At 33.5% G+C, this 17205-nt stretch overlaps 2 protein-coding genes across 2 annotated transcripts; one reads left to right on the top strand and one right to left on the bottom strand.

Annotated features, from left to right (window-relative positions):
- Positions 1-184: 184 nt before the first annotated feature.
- On the bottom strand, positions 185-3341 carry LOC124540032 (dysbindin). Its single transcript, XM_047117432.1, has 3 exons — positions 2726-3341; positions 2061-2225; positions 185-384 (listed from the first exon to the last, which is right to left on the bottom strand). Exons 1-3 carry the CDS (start codon positions 3234-3236, stop codon positions 299-301), a joined length of 762 nt encoding a protein of 253 aa, XP_046973388.1. The 5' UTR covers positions 3237-3341; the 3' UTR covers positions 185-298.
- Positions 3342-3711: 370 nt separating this feature from the next.
- LOC124540243 lies at positions 3712-16492 on the top strand. The gene is made up of 13 exons (XM_047117707.1): positions 3712-3929; positions 4390-4528; positions 4895-5039; positions 5624-5787; positions 6701-6827; positions 8133-8265; positions 9145-9274; positions 11135-11329; positions 12457-12601; positions 13428-13565; positions 14134-14218; positions 14879-15090; positions 16254-16492. Exons 1-13 carry the CDS (start codon positions 3820-3822, stop codon positions 16490-16492), a joined length of 1962 nt encoding a protein of 653 aa, XP_046973663.1. The 5' UTR covers positions 3712-3819.
- The last annotated feature ends 713 nt before the right edge of the window (positions 16493-17205 follow it).

The following is a 17205-nucleotide window of genomic DNA, read 5'->3' as shown; positions in this document are numbered from 1 at the left end:
TTGCAATAATACATCCAAATCGGGTGAGCCCATTACAAGCTATAGAGAAAAATTGCAACAGGAAAATTCACGATTCTTCTGAAATTTTTGAAGATTTATATAAAAACATCAATAACTAGATCTAGATAACCAAATATCGCACAGTAGACACACCAAACAGACACGTTAAACAAAAACACTTATATACAACAACATTATTTAATATCATTTGTAATACAATAATATAACATAATATATCTTATCCTAAAATAAAAGCTCTGTGTTTATCACCATCAGGTAAGTCTCCTGCCGTTTTAAATCAACTCTCAAGGAATTTCTCCAAGTCCGTATTATCGTCGTCCAATTGTATCTGTTCTAACGTTATCTTTGGTGCTGGTGTGGGCGCTGGAAGATAAAAAAAATGTTTTTGTTTTTTACCAAATTTAAACAGAGCTTAAACAAATTGAGCCGAGATGGCCCAGTGGTTATAACACGTGCATTTAACCGATGATTGCGGGTCGAAACCTAGGTAAGCACCGCTGAATATTCATGTGCTTAATTTGTGTTTATAATTCACCTCGGTGAAAGAAAGCATCGTGAGGAAATTTGCATGTATATAATTTTATAGAAATTATGTCACATGTGTATTCCACCAACTCGTATTAGAACAGCGTGGTGGAATATGTTCCAAACCTTCTTCACAAGAGGAGAGGAGGCCTTAGCCCAGCAATGGGAAATTTACAGGCTGTTGTTGTTGCTGTTGTTAAACAAATTTTGTGTTACCGTTTAAATAGGATATATGTAGTTATACATTAAAGATTAATCTTGAATACAAAACAGTTGAAGTAAGATATTGGTGCATGAAAACTGGCCAAGTTTTCACTGTTCTCTAATTAAGATCATATTCATCTCGGGTTCAGTGTTGAAAACAAAAAGCAGGCTTATGTTGAATAAATATGTCGTGTGTGTACCTACCATACATTTATTCGACATAAATATGTAGAACTGTTGACTTCCACGCAGGATATATTAATTTAAATAATTGTATTAACTAACATGACTTTGTATTTTTTAAATGTTGAAAAAGAGTAACTACTGAATTTCTTGCCGGTTCTTCTCGGTAGTATCTACTTTCCGAACCGGTGGTAGTTTCACTTAATTGTTAAATGATGATTCAAAAGTGCTTGTAAAAGCCCACTTGAATAAATTTTATTTCGATTTTGACTACACACGACATTAGTGCAGCATGTTAGGATTGGATTTGCAACTAATATTTTCATAAAACTACGTGGGAATATTTAAGTTTTTCTAATTAATCGTGTCTCGATTTTTACGTAATAATCTTTAAACAAGGGAATGACGTTTCAGTAAAGTGATACGCAGGTAGGCGGGTAAAACATCGGCGGTATCGAAGAGCTATGACGATTTAAACTGACACAAATATAAGATAAGAAAATAAAGCTATGTACCGCCTATACGTAATCACCGATTACAGAAAACGCTTTATAATTGCAAGTTTTTTATAATTATAAATGACATCATATTTCAAAGATATACCTTTACAAACATTGCTATTATATCGAGTTTGTTTTTTTAGATGAGATGAGAAAGTTTTTTTTTTAATGTAAATGTGGCAAACGGGCTAGAGGCTTACTAAAATATGTGTCTGCTACGCAAGTCATAGTGTCGGCAACACTAGCTGCTATGTTGCTGGTCTAAAAGGAAGGCTCATTTTAAAGGTTTTTAATTTCGAAAAAATGCCTGCATACAGGTTAGACATCGAGGTTGTGTAGATGGAATTTAGAATTGATAGTGAAATTCAGCAGTCAAGGTATCCAGGTGGAAAGACCTTGATTGTCAACAGTTCCAGCCACTATACATTGAATTGGGTACCTTGCCATTCTAAGCCTTTTTTTGTCAATTTGTTACATCATCACTTCTATACAGCTTAATTTTAATTAAAACTAAGGGATAGTCTGTGACAAGGGTAAGACATAAAATGCTATGCAAATAGTAAATAACTATACAAAAAATAAATGAATGCCGACAAAGTTATGAGAAACAGACAGCAAAATACTCACTGGATGGCACATTTCCACTGGCCAAGTACTTTGCCATGTCACTCTTGAATGCCACTGCGCTGCTTTCTCTCTTCGTCTGTAGCTCAGCTAGCTGCCTTCTTTCATTTTCATTATTTCTCTCCAAATTCTCTTTCGCTAATTGGTTTCGAATTTCTTCCAGTCCAGCTGAAATATTTTAAGTTATGATTATAGTATGAGTATTTTAAAATGTGATTATTTTCTAATGAAATTGCTAACAATATATTATAAACTAACAACACCAGGCTAGGTAGCCATCAAGAGAGATTAGACCTAAGAATACCTTGTACAATACCTAACAGAGCACAAGTATGTCGACATACGAAAGTGCATTCCCAAAATCTGGTGATACTGCAATGCCACATAAGCGAATAAAGAGATCAGGATCAAAACTCCAAGCATTAACTGATAGAGTTTATGTTGTCGTTAAGAATATCTCCTTAAGGAGGCAATCTAGAGACAAAACCCTTTTTTTATGCTATTATATGACCTGGGGTTTGATCTTAGGTCTTTAGGGCTGGTAGCCTTGTAACTAGACCATTAGACCAACAAGGCTGTTACTTTTGATTTGTATATATTAATTTAAATCCTCAATAGTAATATAAATGAAAGTTCATTTAAAAATCCAATTAAGTATTCAAACTCACCCATTTTCTTTTCTTTGTAAAGTGTTAAATGGTAATGGTGGTCTAGTTTCCACTTCTCTATATTACTCCTTTCAACGATATCTTCAAACTCGACCAACTGGTTCTCTACTTCGTGCAATAATGCTTGCACATTTTTCAAGCTGTCCATACATTGCGCCACGGAGGCCGTCAAATTAGGCAAGTGGGACAAATTCTGAGCCAGCTCTGTTGCACTCTGCAACCGGACTTTCGTAGTTTCGTGCAATTCTAAGATTAATTTGTCCACTTCTTCCGCTGCTTTCGCGTTTTTGTCCGCATTGTCGTGTAACTCCGCCCAGTTCTCTTGATACTTCTCAAGTAATTCAGCCCCAGCACCATAATTAACTCTGCTTTCTGTCTCGCTGGTAACCTTTTGCTTGTCCCTAAATATGTTTTTCACTTTTTGAACTTCTTGCAACGTTTGACGTAGATTATTATTCGATGTTAAGCCGTCTTGAACCACTGAAATAAACTCCTTAAGATTACCCAACATTCTAGGTTAAAACAATGTTTGAATTTAATTCTGAAGTAAATAACTTGACAAAAACAAATACAAAGAGTACACTCTTCATGAATACACCAAACATATGATGAATTGACAGATGACAGAGAGAAAGTTGACTGTATTTTTTAAAATGGTAATAAGTCTATATACATGAAACATGCAATATTTTTGGTTTATTATTATTTATTAGGCATGACTACGAATTACCAACAAATATATTTTGTACAAATATTTCACGATATTTCCAAAACTATTTGAAAAACCTCTAAAATTGTATAAGTCGAAAAAAAAAAAGTTCTACGCTTTTAATCTACCCACGATCAAAGATTGCTATATTTAATTTTGGTGAATGAATATTAATTCATTATTGTGTATTATTCGCAAAATAATAATGAAGTAAAACATTATTTTATATTTTTTATTATAAATCATGCAAGTATCCAAAACTCTAACCTGACAGTGACATTGTATTCAAACAAATTTGATTTGAATAAGTAAATAACCGTTAAATTTTATTCTACCTAGTGCTTAATGTGTATTAAAGTTAAGGAATTGTTTAAATTATATTAAAATGAGCGCGGAAAAGCTAAGTAGTGATGAAGTACCAGAAAAGTTTACCAATTGGCTACTGGCTATGGGATGTCCTGCCGAAAAAGTTCCTTCAATCGAAAGAATAACACAGTTTGTTTTTATTATTTATTTATAGAATTAAGATCACATAAATTTTCATATAATAATTATAAACAATGGAAACTAACTCTAAACTAATTTTAGCTTCTTTGGGAGGATTCTCACATATTTTATTTTGAAGTTGGAAGTAAAATAAATAAAAATTTTAACAACAAGAAAAACCGACTTCAATCAAAACACTACTTTAAAATAAATAAGTATGCACTAAAAGTAATAAAAATAATCAGGTATTCAACATATTTTTTAGAGTCCTCCTCAGTAAAACGAAATGAAAATATTAGACTTCTTAAAAGTTTACGATAAATATTATATGAATAGAATTTATTGGAGTCTAGAAGTATTTTAATAGTTAACTGAGATTAGTGCATGCAGCAAGCTTGTATACCTAGGCTTGAGGAATAGAATATTGGAAAAATTAATTAAAAAAAAAAACATTTTTTTTTATTTATAGGATGTGTAGAGGCCAGTACTATATGGTTTGGCGCAGCCTTATGGAACATGTAGAAGCCAAAAATATCATTAGACAGAAGAGATTACAAGTATTCTGTGATGATGTGAAAATATGTAAAGAAAAAAATGTTTTCAATGAGGTACAAACTTTAATATTAATATGTACTGATTTATAATCAATTATTTTAATTAACATTGGTCTTCATTACTTAATCTTTTAGTATTTGCTATTGTTGTTGCAAGGACAAAAAGATCTTATGCAAAATAAAATATTTATTCTGCTAAGAATTATTTTAAGTTTACAATTGTTTTCTTTTCCATTATTAAATATGCATTAGAAGAGTTTTGTAACATGTTAGAAATATCTTTTTTCAAAACACAATCATATCATCAATAATATCTCATTATTATAGTTTTGTTGGTCTTGCTAATGCACCCAATCAAAGACAATAACATATAGACAAACAATTTAATTTTTTTCACTAATAGTTTATTTCCTAATACAGTGTAGTCCAAGTGCAGTGGTTCCAGAGCAGCTTGTGGTGTGGAAGAACCAGCAAGAGCTCAGAGATAAAGTGGCCGATGCTGAGGCAAGGGTGGAACAGGCCCGGAATAATCTTGACCAACTTATAAACAAGATATCATGCAAATGTAAACTCTTTAATTATTTCTCTCGGCTTTTTTTTTGTTGAAGGTACTTTCAAATATGGATTGTCTGATGGTTATGGGATATCTATGTCCACAGACTCTACCTAGTAAACTTATACAGTCAATATATTGCCTGGTTCAATCACTACTTTTTATTCATTGTCACTTGTAATAAACAGGGGAGTTACTAAATACCTTTATTGATTGATGTGCAGTCATTTCAAAAAGAGTTAAAAAATATTTTTAATCTATGTCTCTATAATGAATTAAAAATAAAATAATTTCCATTACTGCAAGTATGTATATGATGTGTGAGTAAATTACTATTTTCTTTATACAGTCTTATATTATGTATATTTATCAAATCAAATTTGAGGAAGCTTCATGTTCTTTTTTTGTTTGTGTCTTGAACTTACATCTGATGACATTCTACAAGACATGTTCTAGGTATTTCAAAGCTTGACTTAATCCAGTCACAAAACAATTACAGACTCCTACTGATTATGACTTACACTTGACTAACTGTAAATAAAGTATGAATCAGATCTAATTAAAATAATATTTAAATGCATTTGTTTGTTTTTCAGTAAGTCAAAGAAACACTTCGCGGCGACGTATAGAAGATCTTCAACGTCGCACTTGGATGCTTCGGCAAGTGTCGAACGAGCTCAATATTAAGAAGGCTAACTTGGAGGAGACAAGATCCATAGCTAAATCACTGTTTGATGTGAATAACGATCAAGATATAGAGGTATTAATACGAATTTTCTAGTGACTACCTTATAAAGCTGTGTTTCCGGTATCCGCGGGTTTAATTTCTAGGTTTTTTATGTTTAGAAGTTCTTAGTTATAATCAAAATAAACTTTATTCAAGAAGGCTCTTACAAACACTTTTGAATCGTCATTAAGTGAAGCTACCACCGGTTTCGAAAGTAGATTCTACCGAGAAGAACCGGCAAGAAACTCAGTAGTTACTCTTTTTCAAAATTAAAAAAAATACAAAGTTAAGTTAGTCAAATACAATTATTTAAATTAATATATCCTGCTTGGAAGTAAACATTTATAACTCCTTACTTTTTTATCATCTATAAAATGTTGTATCGAATAATATGCCGCCTTTTTACCAAAGTATTTTTTATAAACGACTTGAGTTTACGAAACGACAAAGTTAAAAATGTCTGCAGAATTTTATTATAGAAACGGATAGTTTGCCCCAAGAAGGATTTATTGAATTTGCCTATCCTTACTTCTAATGCACATACAATGTTTATCACTGATTTTATCAGTCATTATAGTTCCTGGTTGACAAGCAAATAATGATGCTAATTGAATATAATTTAATAAAGAGTAAACTGCGTGTTACACGCTCGCAACTTCCTCAGTCTAAAATCTAATGAGAGGGTGCTATATACACAGAGAGGCTCATACATATAATATAAAATATAAATACCAAAGTAACTCTATTAGTTATCCCTTCACGCTTAAATTGCTGAGCCGATTTAGATGAAATTTGGTATGAAGATAGTTTGAGTTCCAGGGATGGATATTGGTTACTTATATTCAACTCCTCGAAAGTTTAAACAGGGGGTGATAGCTTATTTACTATAGGTGATGTCTTATAGGTAATTTTGTGCAAAAAGAATCCAAAACTATTATTATTTCAGAGCAAATTAGAGAAATATATCAACTCTGCAATGCCAACGATACAAACCGATGCAATGCCATTATCAAATCCCATTGCAAGTTCATCTATAGTGTCGACAAATGAAAACGAAACAGCTACTGAAAAAGGTAAACATTGGGATTATTCTGTGAGAACCAAGCAATAGACTCATATGATGAAAGAGATTATAATATAGATAGATAGATGTATAGTACGACACAACTTAGATGTCGCATCGGCATCGTAAAACCGATCACATCCGAATTAAGCACGCTATCCCAAATTATCAATATTTATTTCCTATGTGAATATGATTTTTATACCAAAGTAATAACTTGTAATATCATATGACCGAATATATTCGTCAATTTGACACGTCGATTTATATGCACTTGCTTTCTCGGGTTGAACTGACGCGGGAATTTATAGCGACTAATAGCGTCGAATGGCGCGATAGGGAGCTATTTCTATTGGTTTTATAAATCAGCAGTAATCGGTTTTATTGAATTTGCTGATGCTACATCTAAATTGTGTCGTACTAGAAGTAATTATAATTTCATTTAATTTATTTTAGTTTTACTTTTTTCACTCAATAGTCAGGGGCCATCTCAAAATCAGTATTGTGCATTAGCACAGCATATACTGAGATGAACCCCTCGCTACCTATACTGTATTCCTTGAATTTAATTATTTTCTTGTGTTCATTGTAATGTATGTGTATGTGTAGCAATATAAATGGTTTAAAGTGGATAATGGATGAAAGTGATTTGGGACAATGACAATGAAAAACATTTGAACCCACATATCACAAGTCAGCTTCATATTCAAAGTCATTAGATATAAAGTAAGTCCCTAAGGATAAATGACAAATGGACAAATGCTCTTTGTTAAACCACCACGTGTTGAATTAATTTCAAACTTCGCTAACAAGAAACATTGCATGATTATGAATTTGAGATTTTTCTTTTTTTTTATGGTATAGGTTGGTGGACGAGCAGATGGGCCACCTGATGGTAAGTGGTCACTATTACCCATAGACAATGACGCTGCAACAAATATTAACTATTCCTTACATTGTCAATGTGCCACCAACCTTGTGAACTAAGTTGTTATGTTCCTTGTGCCTGTAGTTACACTGGCTCACTGACCCTTCAAACAGGAACACAACAATACTGAGTACTGTTATTTGGCGGTAGAATAACTGATGAGTGAGTGGTACCTACCCAGACGGGCTTGCACGAAGCCCTACCACCAAGTAAATTAAATTAAAGATTGTAATTAATTTACTTGGTTGTCAAGGAAAATATCTTGTCTCGGGAACTTGACCTGTGGTTTTTGATTAAGATATTAAGACTAGAACCGGTGATTCATGCCATAGCGCTAGTATGTATATTTACAAAGTATTTAATGTATATAGATATATTATATTTCAGAGGAGAACATGATATCACTAGTTACGTGCCGCGGCGACGTTTTGTGGCCGCTTCTGTACGAGAAGCGATCGGCTATTGTCGCTGAAATGTCCCTCGTGAATGCGAAACAAACACCCGATGTTGATAATAATCGGTAATTATATATTTTTTTATTAAATAATTTCTTTTTTATCTGTGGTCATTGCATTATGGTATCAAGACGAATTTTGAATTTGGAAGCCAAATAATTTGGTGAATATTAGAGAATATAAAAAGTTAATAGTAATCTGTGGCTTCGCTTTTTAGGATGTTTGTTGTCATGTGTTAAGCAAAACAAAAGTATGTCCTTTCTTGGAGTTAATTTTGTTTCATAGCAAATTTGATCAAATTCGGAAAGAGCGACAGACAGACGGAGTTACTTTCACATTTATAATACAGTTGAACCTTAATATAACGAACCTCAATATAACGAATTCCTCGATTTAACAAGTTCTTCGTTATCCCCTTGAATTGTCCGTAAGAGTCAATGTAAAATATACATTTACATTGCGAACATTTTTTGGGAACAACCTCTTTATAACGAATTTTCAAGTGTCAAGAAGAACTATAAATACCTCTAATTAACGAATGTTGACAATCCAAAACCTTTATATAAAGTTCCCACCAACATAACATATGTACCCACCTTTACGTATTTTACTGCATTTTATTTTGATTATTAATGCAAGAAAAAGTTTTTGTTACCTACCTAATTGTTTTAAATAGAAAATACATGCAGTAATTTGATGAAAATGTATTATCATTTATTAGTAGAAGTTGTTCGCTGTAACAAGATGAGTACCTAATGTTGAGATGAATGCTTTCACCTCTTTATAAAGAATTTCAGACCAACCTAACCTCAACATAAACCTCAGTAAAACGAATATTTACTTGTTCCCTTGCGATTTGTAATATCGAGGTTGCATTGTATTAAGTATAGATTAATATATGTATATAATAAAACTCATTTAAATTATAGTATGCTATTTTTCAGGACCACTCCACAATCAGTGCTAGCTCATACTGCAGCTCTGCATTCTAATTTAGCCCTTGAAGCTATGAAGAATAAGGTCTATATCAAACAAACTCACGAACGATTCGTAGCTGCCGTTGAAGAACTCAATGTAAGTGCACATTTTAATCTATACATATAATAAAATTGAAGTGTCTGTTTGTAATATTAAAATAGCCCTTTTTTACTCAATGCCTATGTTTTTATACACGGTACATGTACTAAACTCTCTCTGATTGGTTTGACCTACATACTGGCGTACCACAAGGTGGCATTTTATCTCCTCTTATTTTCTCTGTGTTTATAAATCTCCTCACAACTTACATCAACTGTTCTTATCATTTTTACGCCGACGACTTGCAGCTCTATTGTCAAGCAAAGTTGGATGACATAAATGATGCTATTGCAACGATTAATAACAATCTAGCTAGTGTAAATACATTGTCTCAAAAGTTCGGGATAAAGGTAAACCCATCTAAATGTCAGGCGATCGTCATTGGGAGCTCTCGACTTATCACCAACCTTGGCTTAACATCTTTACCACCCGTTCTATTCAATGACATCAATATTCCTTACCGTAATCACGTAAAAGACCTTGGTCTTCATATTGATACCACATTTAGTTGCTCTGTGCACATCTCTGATATTAGTCGCTCAGTTACAGCCACGTTAAGGTGTCTGAATCGACTTCGAAATTTCCTTCCCATCAATACTAAGATTTTACTTGTGCACGCCTTGGTCTTTCCCATAATTGATTATGCAGACGTATGTTATTGCGATCTCAACGAAAATCAATTGGATAAACTTGATCGTCTCTTAAACAACTCTTTGCGCTTCATCTTCTGTCTTCGTAAGTTCGACCATATCTCTCAGTATCGTGATAAACTGAAATGGTTCACAATTCGACAACGTAGAGACTTCCGATTACTTTCATCTCTTTTCTCTATTGTCTTTGATCCTCTCTCTCCCGAGTATTTGAAAGGTAAATTCAAATTTCTTAGTAATCATAATCGTCAACTACGTTCTAAGGATTCTTACCTTCTCTCTGTCCCTACTCACTCTTCCGGTTTCCTCTCTAATTCCTTCTCCGTTCAAGCCATCCGATTATCGAATAAACTACCCGAATATATTAGAAAAGGTACCTCTAAATTTACTTTTAAAGCTCTCTTACGTGAGCACATATTGTCTGATAGCCCCTAGCTCTTACTTGACTTCTGTTTATTATATATATATATATTTTTTACAATAGACAGTATAGATCAATATTTATTTTGTATATGATATGTATGTATATGTTTTATTTTTATTTAGATTTATATAAGTATATCCATATATTGTTTTATATTGTTATTTATTTATTAAACACCGCCTTCTTTTGCTTCTCTGATTAGCCTAAAGGTTGACTGGCAGAGAATGCCTCAAGGCATTAAGTCCGCCTTTTGTCCCATATATATATGTTTATATACATGGTGTTCAATAAAGTATTTAAATAAATAAATAAAATGACATTTTTTTTCGGTCTGTCTGTCTGTCAGTTTTTTCCGGCTAATCTCTGGAACGGTTGGACCGATTTTGACGAGACTGTCACTGGCAGATAATTGATATAATAGGAAGTAATTTAGACTACAATTTTTTTTTTAATTCAAACGCTTACAAGGTCGCGGGCACAGCTAGTACAAAGTAAAATAGCATTATGTAGGTTGTTCCCTTGATGGTCTAAGGCCCTTTTGATGAAAAGTTTTAGAGTCACGCTGACCATCTCCTACCTACCTACAGAGGTACATGTAACAGATTTTCATCCGAGAAATGCATCATCAAGCATATTTATGTAAATGTCAGTTGTGTATGCCCAGTTTCGAACCAGCTTTGCATTTCTTTTATACTCAAATGTGATGCTTTAAACGTGCTTACAATGACCTTGATTTATTGTACTGTAGGAAAAAAAATTAAAAATGTTTTTTTTTTTTCATAGAATTATATAACTGGCGAAGCTTGCGAGTTGCTTGTGTTACGCTGTGAGCGAGCGAGATCTGAGGCCAGGGTTAAGTCGATGAAAACTCTTCTAGAAGAATTGTCCGCGAAGAGCGGCGTGTTCCGCGTCGAAGGTGACGAGGTTGATGATAATCAAAATACTGCTAAGAAGATTGCTGATATCGATAAAAATATTGTAAGTATATTAATATATATTATATATTCGTTTTGAGTGTTCCCAGCGATATCGTGGCAGCTCATCTATATTGTATATACTAACAGTACTTAATTAACACATATATATGACGGGGTCCAACAAGATTTGTTTGGTTGGGACATCATCTTCGACATACTTTAGAAATAATACGATTTATAGTACAACAATTAAAACGGTTTATTGAAAAAAGTGCAAGTGACATAACGAATTGACAAGCGCATAGAAAAAGTTAAGAGATGCACAATAAGAATTATTAAAGAGGTTAGGCGTTGTTTATATTCTTCCAACACATACATATTCAAGACAGCACAATAATAATACAAAATAGGCTTGACTATATATATTTGACTGGTTTTTAAAATCCATTTTATGTTATTTAGTAGAGGTTAAGGAACCCAGTAAAAGTTGATTTTTTTATTTCTAGTAGATATTTGCCGAAAAATATCATATTAAAAATTCCATATTTAAATAACGCGCGAAAACGCTACTTGGTCAATATGGCGCTGCAATGGGGTCGATGACGTCACTTTGCTGTATTTTAATCTGTGCTACATACAGTAGAAAAGCAAGGTTTACAAGATAGTGACTTCATCATAAGCCCAGCCAATCAGGAGCGTTTTGTGTCACGTGACAAACGTTTGAAAAAATGCATTTTTATTTATTGATTTTTGAATAAATTAAGTATTATTTTCAACTTTCGTCACTAAATAACCATTTTTAAACTCATTATATACACTGATTACAATAATTCACAAAATATTTTTTCGCATAGTCAAATAGCCTATTAGAGAATAGAAATGACACCGTCTGTCGTATCCTTGTTGCTAGCTAACATTTCTTGTTTTTCTAACGTGACAAAGAGCTCTAACTCACAGGCCATCCAGAATCTCGAAACTACGTGATTTCAATCAAATTATTTAAATATCTAATACCGCGACACCTATTTAATTATATTACACTACAATTCCACTTAGTAATTATATATTCGTTTCGAGCGTTGTATATTTTTTCACAAGCCCTCATATTAACAGTCTGAAATTTTATTTTAACTTACTGTTTCCTTTAAATAAATAATTCTATACTATTATTTTATTTCTTGTTTGCAGATAAACACAAGGGATGAACTGAAGAGGCTGATAGTGTCTCTAGCGACAATAGAGAGGAAGATAAACAGCATCAAGGAATGCTTAGTCGCTGTCTTCCAAGCGTTTCATAATAATACAAATATACAGGACAGTGACAGATTCCGCGGTAAGTATTTTATATATATTGAAACAAAAATATAATATATTCAAGTGGGGTTCCATAGCACTTTTGAGTCGTAATATTATTGAATTAAATGTAAAGCTAAAACCGTTTTCGCTAACTGCTTTTTAAAGAGACATGTAGTAACAGCCTGTAAGTTTCCCACTGCTGGGCTAAGAGGTTAGGAGCACATATTCCACCATTGCTCCAATGCGGATTCACATGTGGCAGAATTTGGTTAAATTAGACACATGCAGGTTTCCTCACGATGTTATACTTCACAGTCGAGCTCGAGATGAGTTTTATACAGAAAATTTAATTAAGCACATGAAAATTCAGTGGTGCCCGTCTGAGTTGAATCCGCATTTATTGACTCGGACACATTCTGCGGCCACAGGGCCGTATTTAGGGGAGGGCAACCGGGGCAACTGCCCTGGGGCCTCCACATGAGGGGGCCACGTCAGTTTTCAGCGAGTTAACAAATACCGAGGTATAGTCAAATTATAACAATATTACTACTAAATATTTTAAAAGTTACCGATACAAGTAAATAAATCATACCTTAGTGATTAAAATTTAAAAAAAAACTAACTAATTCATAATAATATATTAGGGTGTTCACGCTTCTGTTAGTCTAGGGCCTCCATTGCTTTGTGGCCCCGGGGCCTCCAGACCTTTAAATCCGGCTCTGTGAGGCCAAGAACCGTGACATATCTCAACGAAAAACGCAAAAACTCTTAGCATGGGCCTGAGTTAGTACAAATAATTTTGAGACCAGTGTTTAAATTTAAAAGAAAAAATATAACTAATTAATTTTAATGAATTGAAACAGGTGTCCAGCTGGATTTTCCACAAGAATCGATATCGATGATCCGACAGTTTTACAAGGAGAGGTTGGAGCGGAACGGGAACAACGGAAATCTCAGCCTGGATTTCGATGTGTCGGACACGTCCTTCAATGAAATGTCAGGTATGTATCTCTTAAAGTAGAGAAACCATTAGGCTATAGTACCACAAAACTCATCAAAAAAATATTGCAATAAATGCGTTTTCCGCCTCGCATTTTTAAATTTGGACCGATAATTATTGTTTAAATATTGACAAATATCCAGTGTTTAATCGATTTTATAAAACAAAAGAAAAAAATAGATTTTAATTAACAAAAGCTAAAAAACGTGGTAACTCATAAATGGTTCACTTTTGGATTATGCATATGGGGGTTAAAATTATTGCAAATAGTCACCCCTGTCACCTCTTAACGGATATACGTCGAGTTACCAATATTTTTTTATATTTCCACTAAAAATAAGAAAGAGGTACTTACGTCCATTCATCTTATACCGGTGATTGTATCAGAAGGGAGAATAATGACATCTACATACACACATATATATATATATATATATATATATTAAATAGATTATATATCAAGTATATCTCTTTGAAAAGCCTTTTGCACCTTGCATTTAATATGGCGTATATTGTATAACATTGATGTTAAATATTCATTGTTTAAGTTTATATTTTTCCTTTTCAAGATTCAAATCCAAGATTCGTGGACGAGTTGAAAGTATATTTAAAGAAATTCAACTTGGAAAAGAACAGAAAACTCGTTTTGGACAGGTAATGTATTGGTTTATATATTTATTATGTATTTTATATATTTATTGGCTCGCTAAGAGATTAATATTATTTATTATGTAGTCAGAGTCGGTGTTACTACATGGAAATATGTATAATGATAATATAGAATGATTAGTACTTGTTGTAATTTTCCATTTCTTCTTGCTCGATTAAACATTTTTAGTGTACATTTTAAAATTAAATATGTTTTATTCAATTATTACGATATTAGAAGAAGAAGAAGAAGAATGTATTTATTTGAAACACAGGCACAGATATTACAATAAAAATTTTTTTTATTGTAATATCTGTAAAAATTACAAATGAGCATTCTAACCACTAGGGAGTGGTTAGAATGCGTGCATCTTAACCGATGATCGCGGGTTCAAACCCAGGCAAGCCAACCCAATGAGTATTCATGTGTTAAATTTGTGTTTATAATTCGTTCTTTGCTCAGCGGTAAAGAAAAACATCGTGAGGTAACCTGCATGTGTCTTATTTCATATAAATTCTGCAACAAGTGTATTCTATATCCTACCAACTCGGTGAAACAGCGTGGTGGAATATGTTCCAAGCCTTCTTCTCCAAGGGAGAGGCCTTAGTGTGAAATTTACAGGCTATTGTTGTTGTTGTATAAAAGAGTTTTGTTAAATATTTCAGCGGTGAAAAGATTTGGATATTTGAAACTTTAAAGACACTGGCGTCCCGATTGAACTCCCGCTGGCTCAGTGACGACCTGACGCCGCTCTTGTGTCCGTCAGTCCGCGTGTCGAGTGCTGTGTTGAGCCTCGTGCACAGCGCACAGGAACAGGCTGGGCTGATGAAGATCCTCAAGGCTGTGAATGAGAAGGGCACCAGGAACATTGATATAGGTAAGGTTACAATATCGTCAATGCAAAAGTCGCTGTGTTTCCTTTACATTTATCTTTTTTTTATGGTATTGGTTGGCGGACGAGCATATGGGCCACCTGATAAGTGGTCACCATCGCCCATAGACGCTGTAAGAATTATTAACTATTCCTTACATCGTCAATGTGCCACCAACCTTGGGAACTAAGATGTCATGTCCCTTGTGCCTGTAGTTACGCTGGCTCACTCACCCTTCAAACCGGAACACAACAATACTGAGTACTGTTGTTTGGCGGGAGAATAACTGATGAGTGGGTGGTACCTACCCAGACGGGCTTGCACAAAGCCCTACCACCAAGGATTATCGACTGCTTCACAGTTTTAATCGTTATTTCAATACACATGAATTGTAAAAACAGTTTTGTCATTATTACTATATTTTAAAAGTTTACAAATTTAACTATGCGATATTTATACATTGAAATTTCAAAATGAAATAACGATTCGAACGGCACAGCAATCGAAAAATATAAAAAAAAACATGGCGACTGTCTGCAGGATTAAAACGATATATATAACTATTATTTAAAAGTAGTAGTAGAACTTTGTGGTTGTCCGTCAAGATTGATTCCCTCACATCACATATTCTACTGTCAAAGAGACTGATTATTTTTTTGAGTTAGCCAGCATACTACAGGAACAGAATTTTATGTGATATCTTAGATCCTTATTTTAAATTATACTATAATATTGGGCACTAAAAACATTGATATTGGTAAGGTTTAATAATTAAAACTATTTTTTAAAAGTAGTTTACTTGGTGGTAGGATTTGTGTTACCTGTAGACTTCCAAGCAGGATATATTAATTTAAATAATTGTATTAACTGACATGACTTTGTATTTTTTAAATGTTGGAAAAGAGTAACTACTATATTTCTTGACGGTTCTTCTCGGTAGAATCTACTTTCCGAACCGGTGGTTGTGTTTTACCCAGTAAGAGAATATGCTAGGGTTGGGGGCTGCCTGTATCACTAAATAAAGAAATTTTCTATTTCAGAAATATAAAGTTAGACATTTGTTAAGTTTTTGTCGATACAAAATCTACCTGTACCTTTATTGAAGAATTCAGTATTAACAATTTAATTTGTCTAGATATAATACTCAATTTATTTATCTTTCTTTCAGATATATCCTCTAAAGTACGCAACGAAGATCAAGTCAAGGATAAAATAAAGAAAAGCATTTCAGAGAATTTAATACTTTTAAAGAAGGTCTGCAAAACGTTCGACCTCAGTCAGGAAAATCTACAGTTTTGGTCACGTGACGAAATTAAAAAGTATATGTCCACTAACAGGACAGTCGACGGAAAGACGTATAAAGATTACGAAAGCTTTTATTTGGAAAATATACAACTAAAGTCATAATGCATTGTTTTTATTTTAGAAATAATATGACTTATTGAATCGGAATATATAATAGTATATAGTACGACACAACTTAGGTGTAGCATCGGCAAATTAAACCAAAAATAAAACCAATTACTGCCGATTTACACAATCAATAGAATTAGCTCCCTATCGCGCCATTCGACGCTATTCGTCGCTATAGATTCTCGCGTCAGTTCAACCCGAGAAAGCAAGTGCATGTAAATCGACGTGTCAAATTGACGAATCATAGGTCATATGATATTACAAGTTATTACGTTTGCGTAAAGATCATATTCACATAGGAAATAAATATTGATAGTTTAGGATAGCGTACTTAATTCGGATGTGATCGGTTTTGCGAATTTTCCGATGCGACATCTAAGTTGTGTCGGACTATTCGCTGGGTGCGAAGTATAAGGTGGGGGAACCACGAAACGATCGCAGCGCGCGTCATGGCCGAAAAAGGAACTTTCTGTGGCGGACGCTGTCACTTTTTTAGTACGACACAAATCAGATGTAGCATCGGAAAATGCAATGGAATGAAAATAAAACCGATTACTGCCGATTTACACAACCAATAGAAATAGCTCCCTATCGCGCCATTCGACGCTATTCGTCGCTATAGATTCAAGCGTCAGAGAAAACAATGCATGTAAATCAACGCGTCAAATTGACGAATATATTAGGTCATATGATATTACAAGTTATTA

The sequence above is a fragment of the Vanessa cardui genome, chromosome 24, assembly GCF_905220365.1.
Source record: "Vanessa cardui chromosome 24, ilVanCard2.1, whole genome shotgun sequence".
Lineage (NCBI taxonomy): Eukaryota > Metazoa > Arthropoda > Insecta > Lepidoptera > Nymphalidae > Vanessa > Vanessa cardui.
The sequence above is the reverse complement of the archived record's forward strand: the minus strand, read 5'-3'. Positions and strand labels throughout refer to the sequence as shown.

Coding starts and splice junctions, on each gene's coding strand:
- LOC124540032 (XM_047117432.1), bottom strand. CDS start 3,236: ATGTTGGGTAATCTTAAGGAGTTTATTTCAGTGGTTCAAGACGGCTTA. Junction 2,226..2,725: donor TTACAAAGAAAAGAAAATGG/GTGAGTTTGAAT, acceptor AAAATATTTCAG/CTGGACTGGAAGAAATTCGA. Junction 385..2,060: donor CAGTGGAAATGTGCCATCCA/GTGAGTATTTTG, acceptor TTTATCTTCCAG/CGCCCACACCAGCACCAAAG.
- LOC124540243 (XM_047117707.1), top strand. CDS start 3,820: ATGAGCGCGGAAAAGCTAAGTAGTGATGAAGTACCAGAAAAGTTTACC. Junction 9,275..11,134: donor CTGCCGTTGAAGAACTCAAT/GTAAGTGCACAT, acceptor TTTTTTTCATAG/AATTATATAACTGGCGAAGC. Junction 13,566..14,133: donor GTCCTTCAATGAAATGTCAG/GTATGTATCTCT, acceptor TTCCTTTTCAAG/ATTCAAATCCAAGATTCGTG.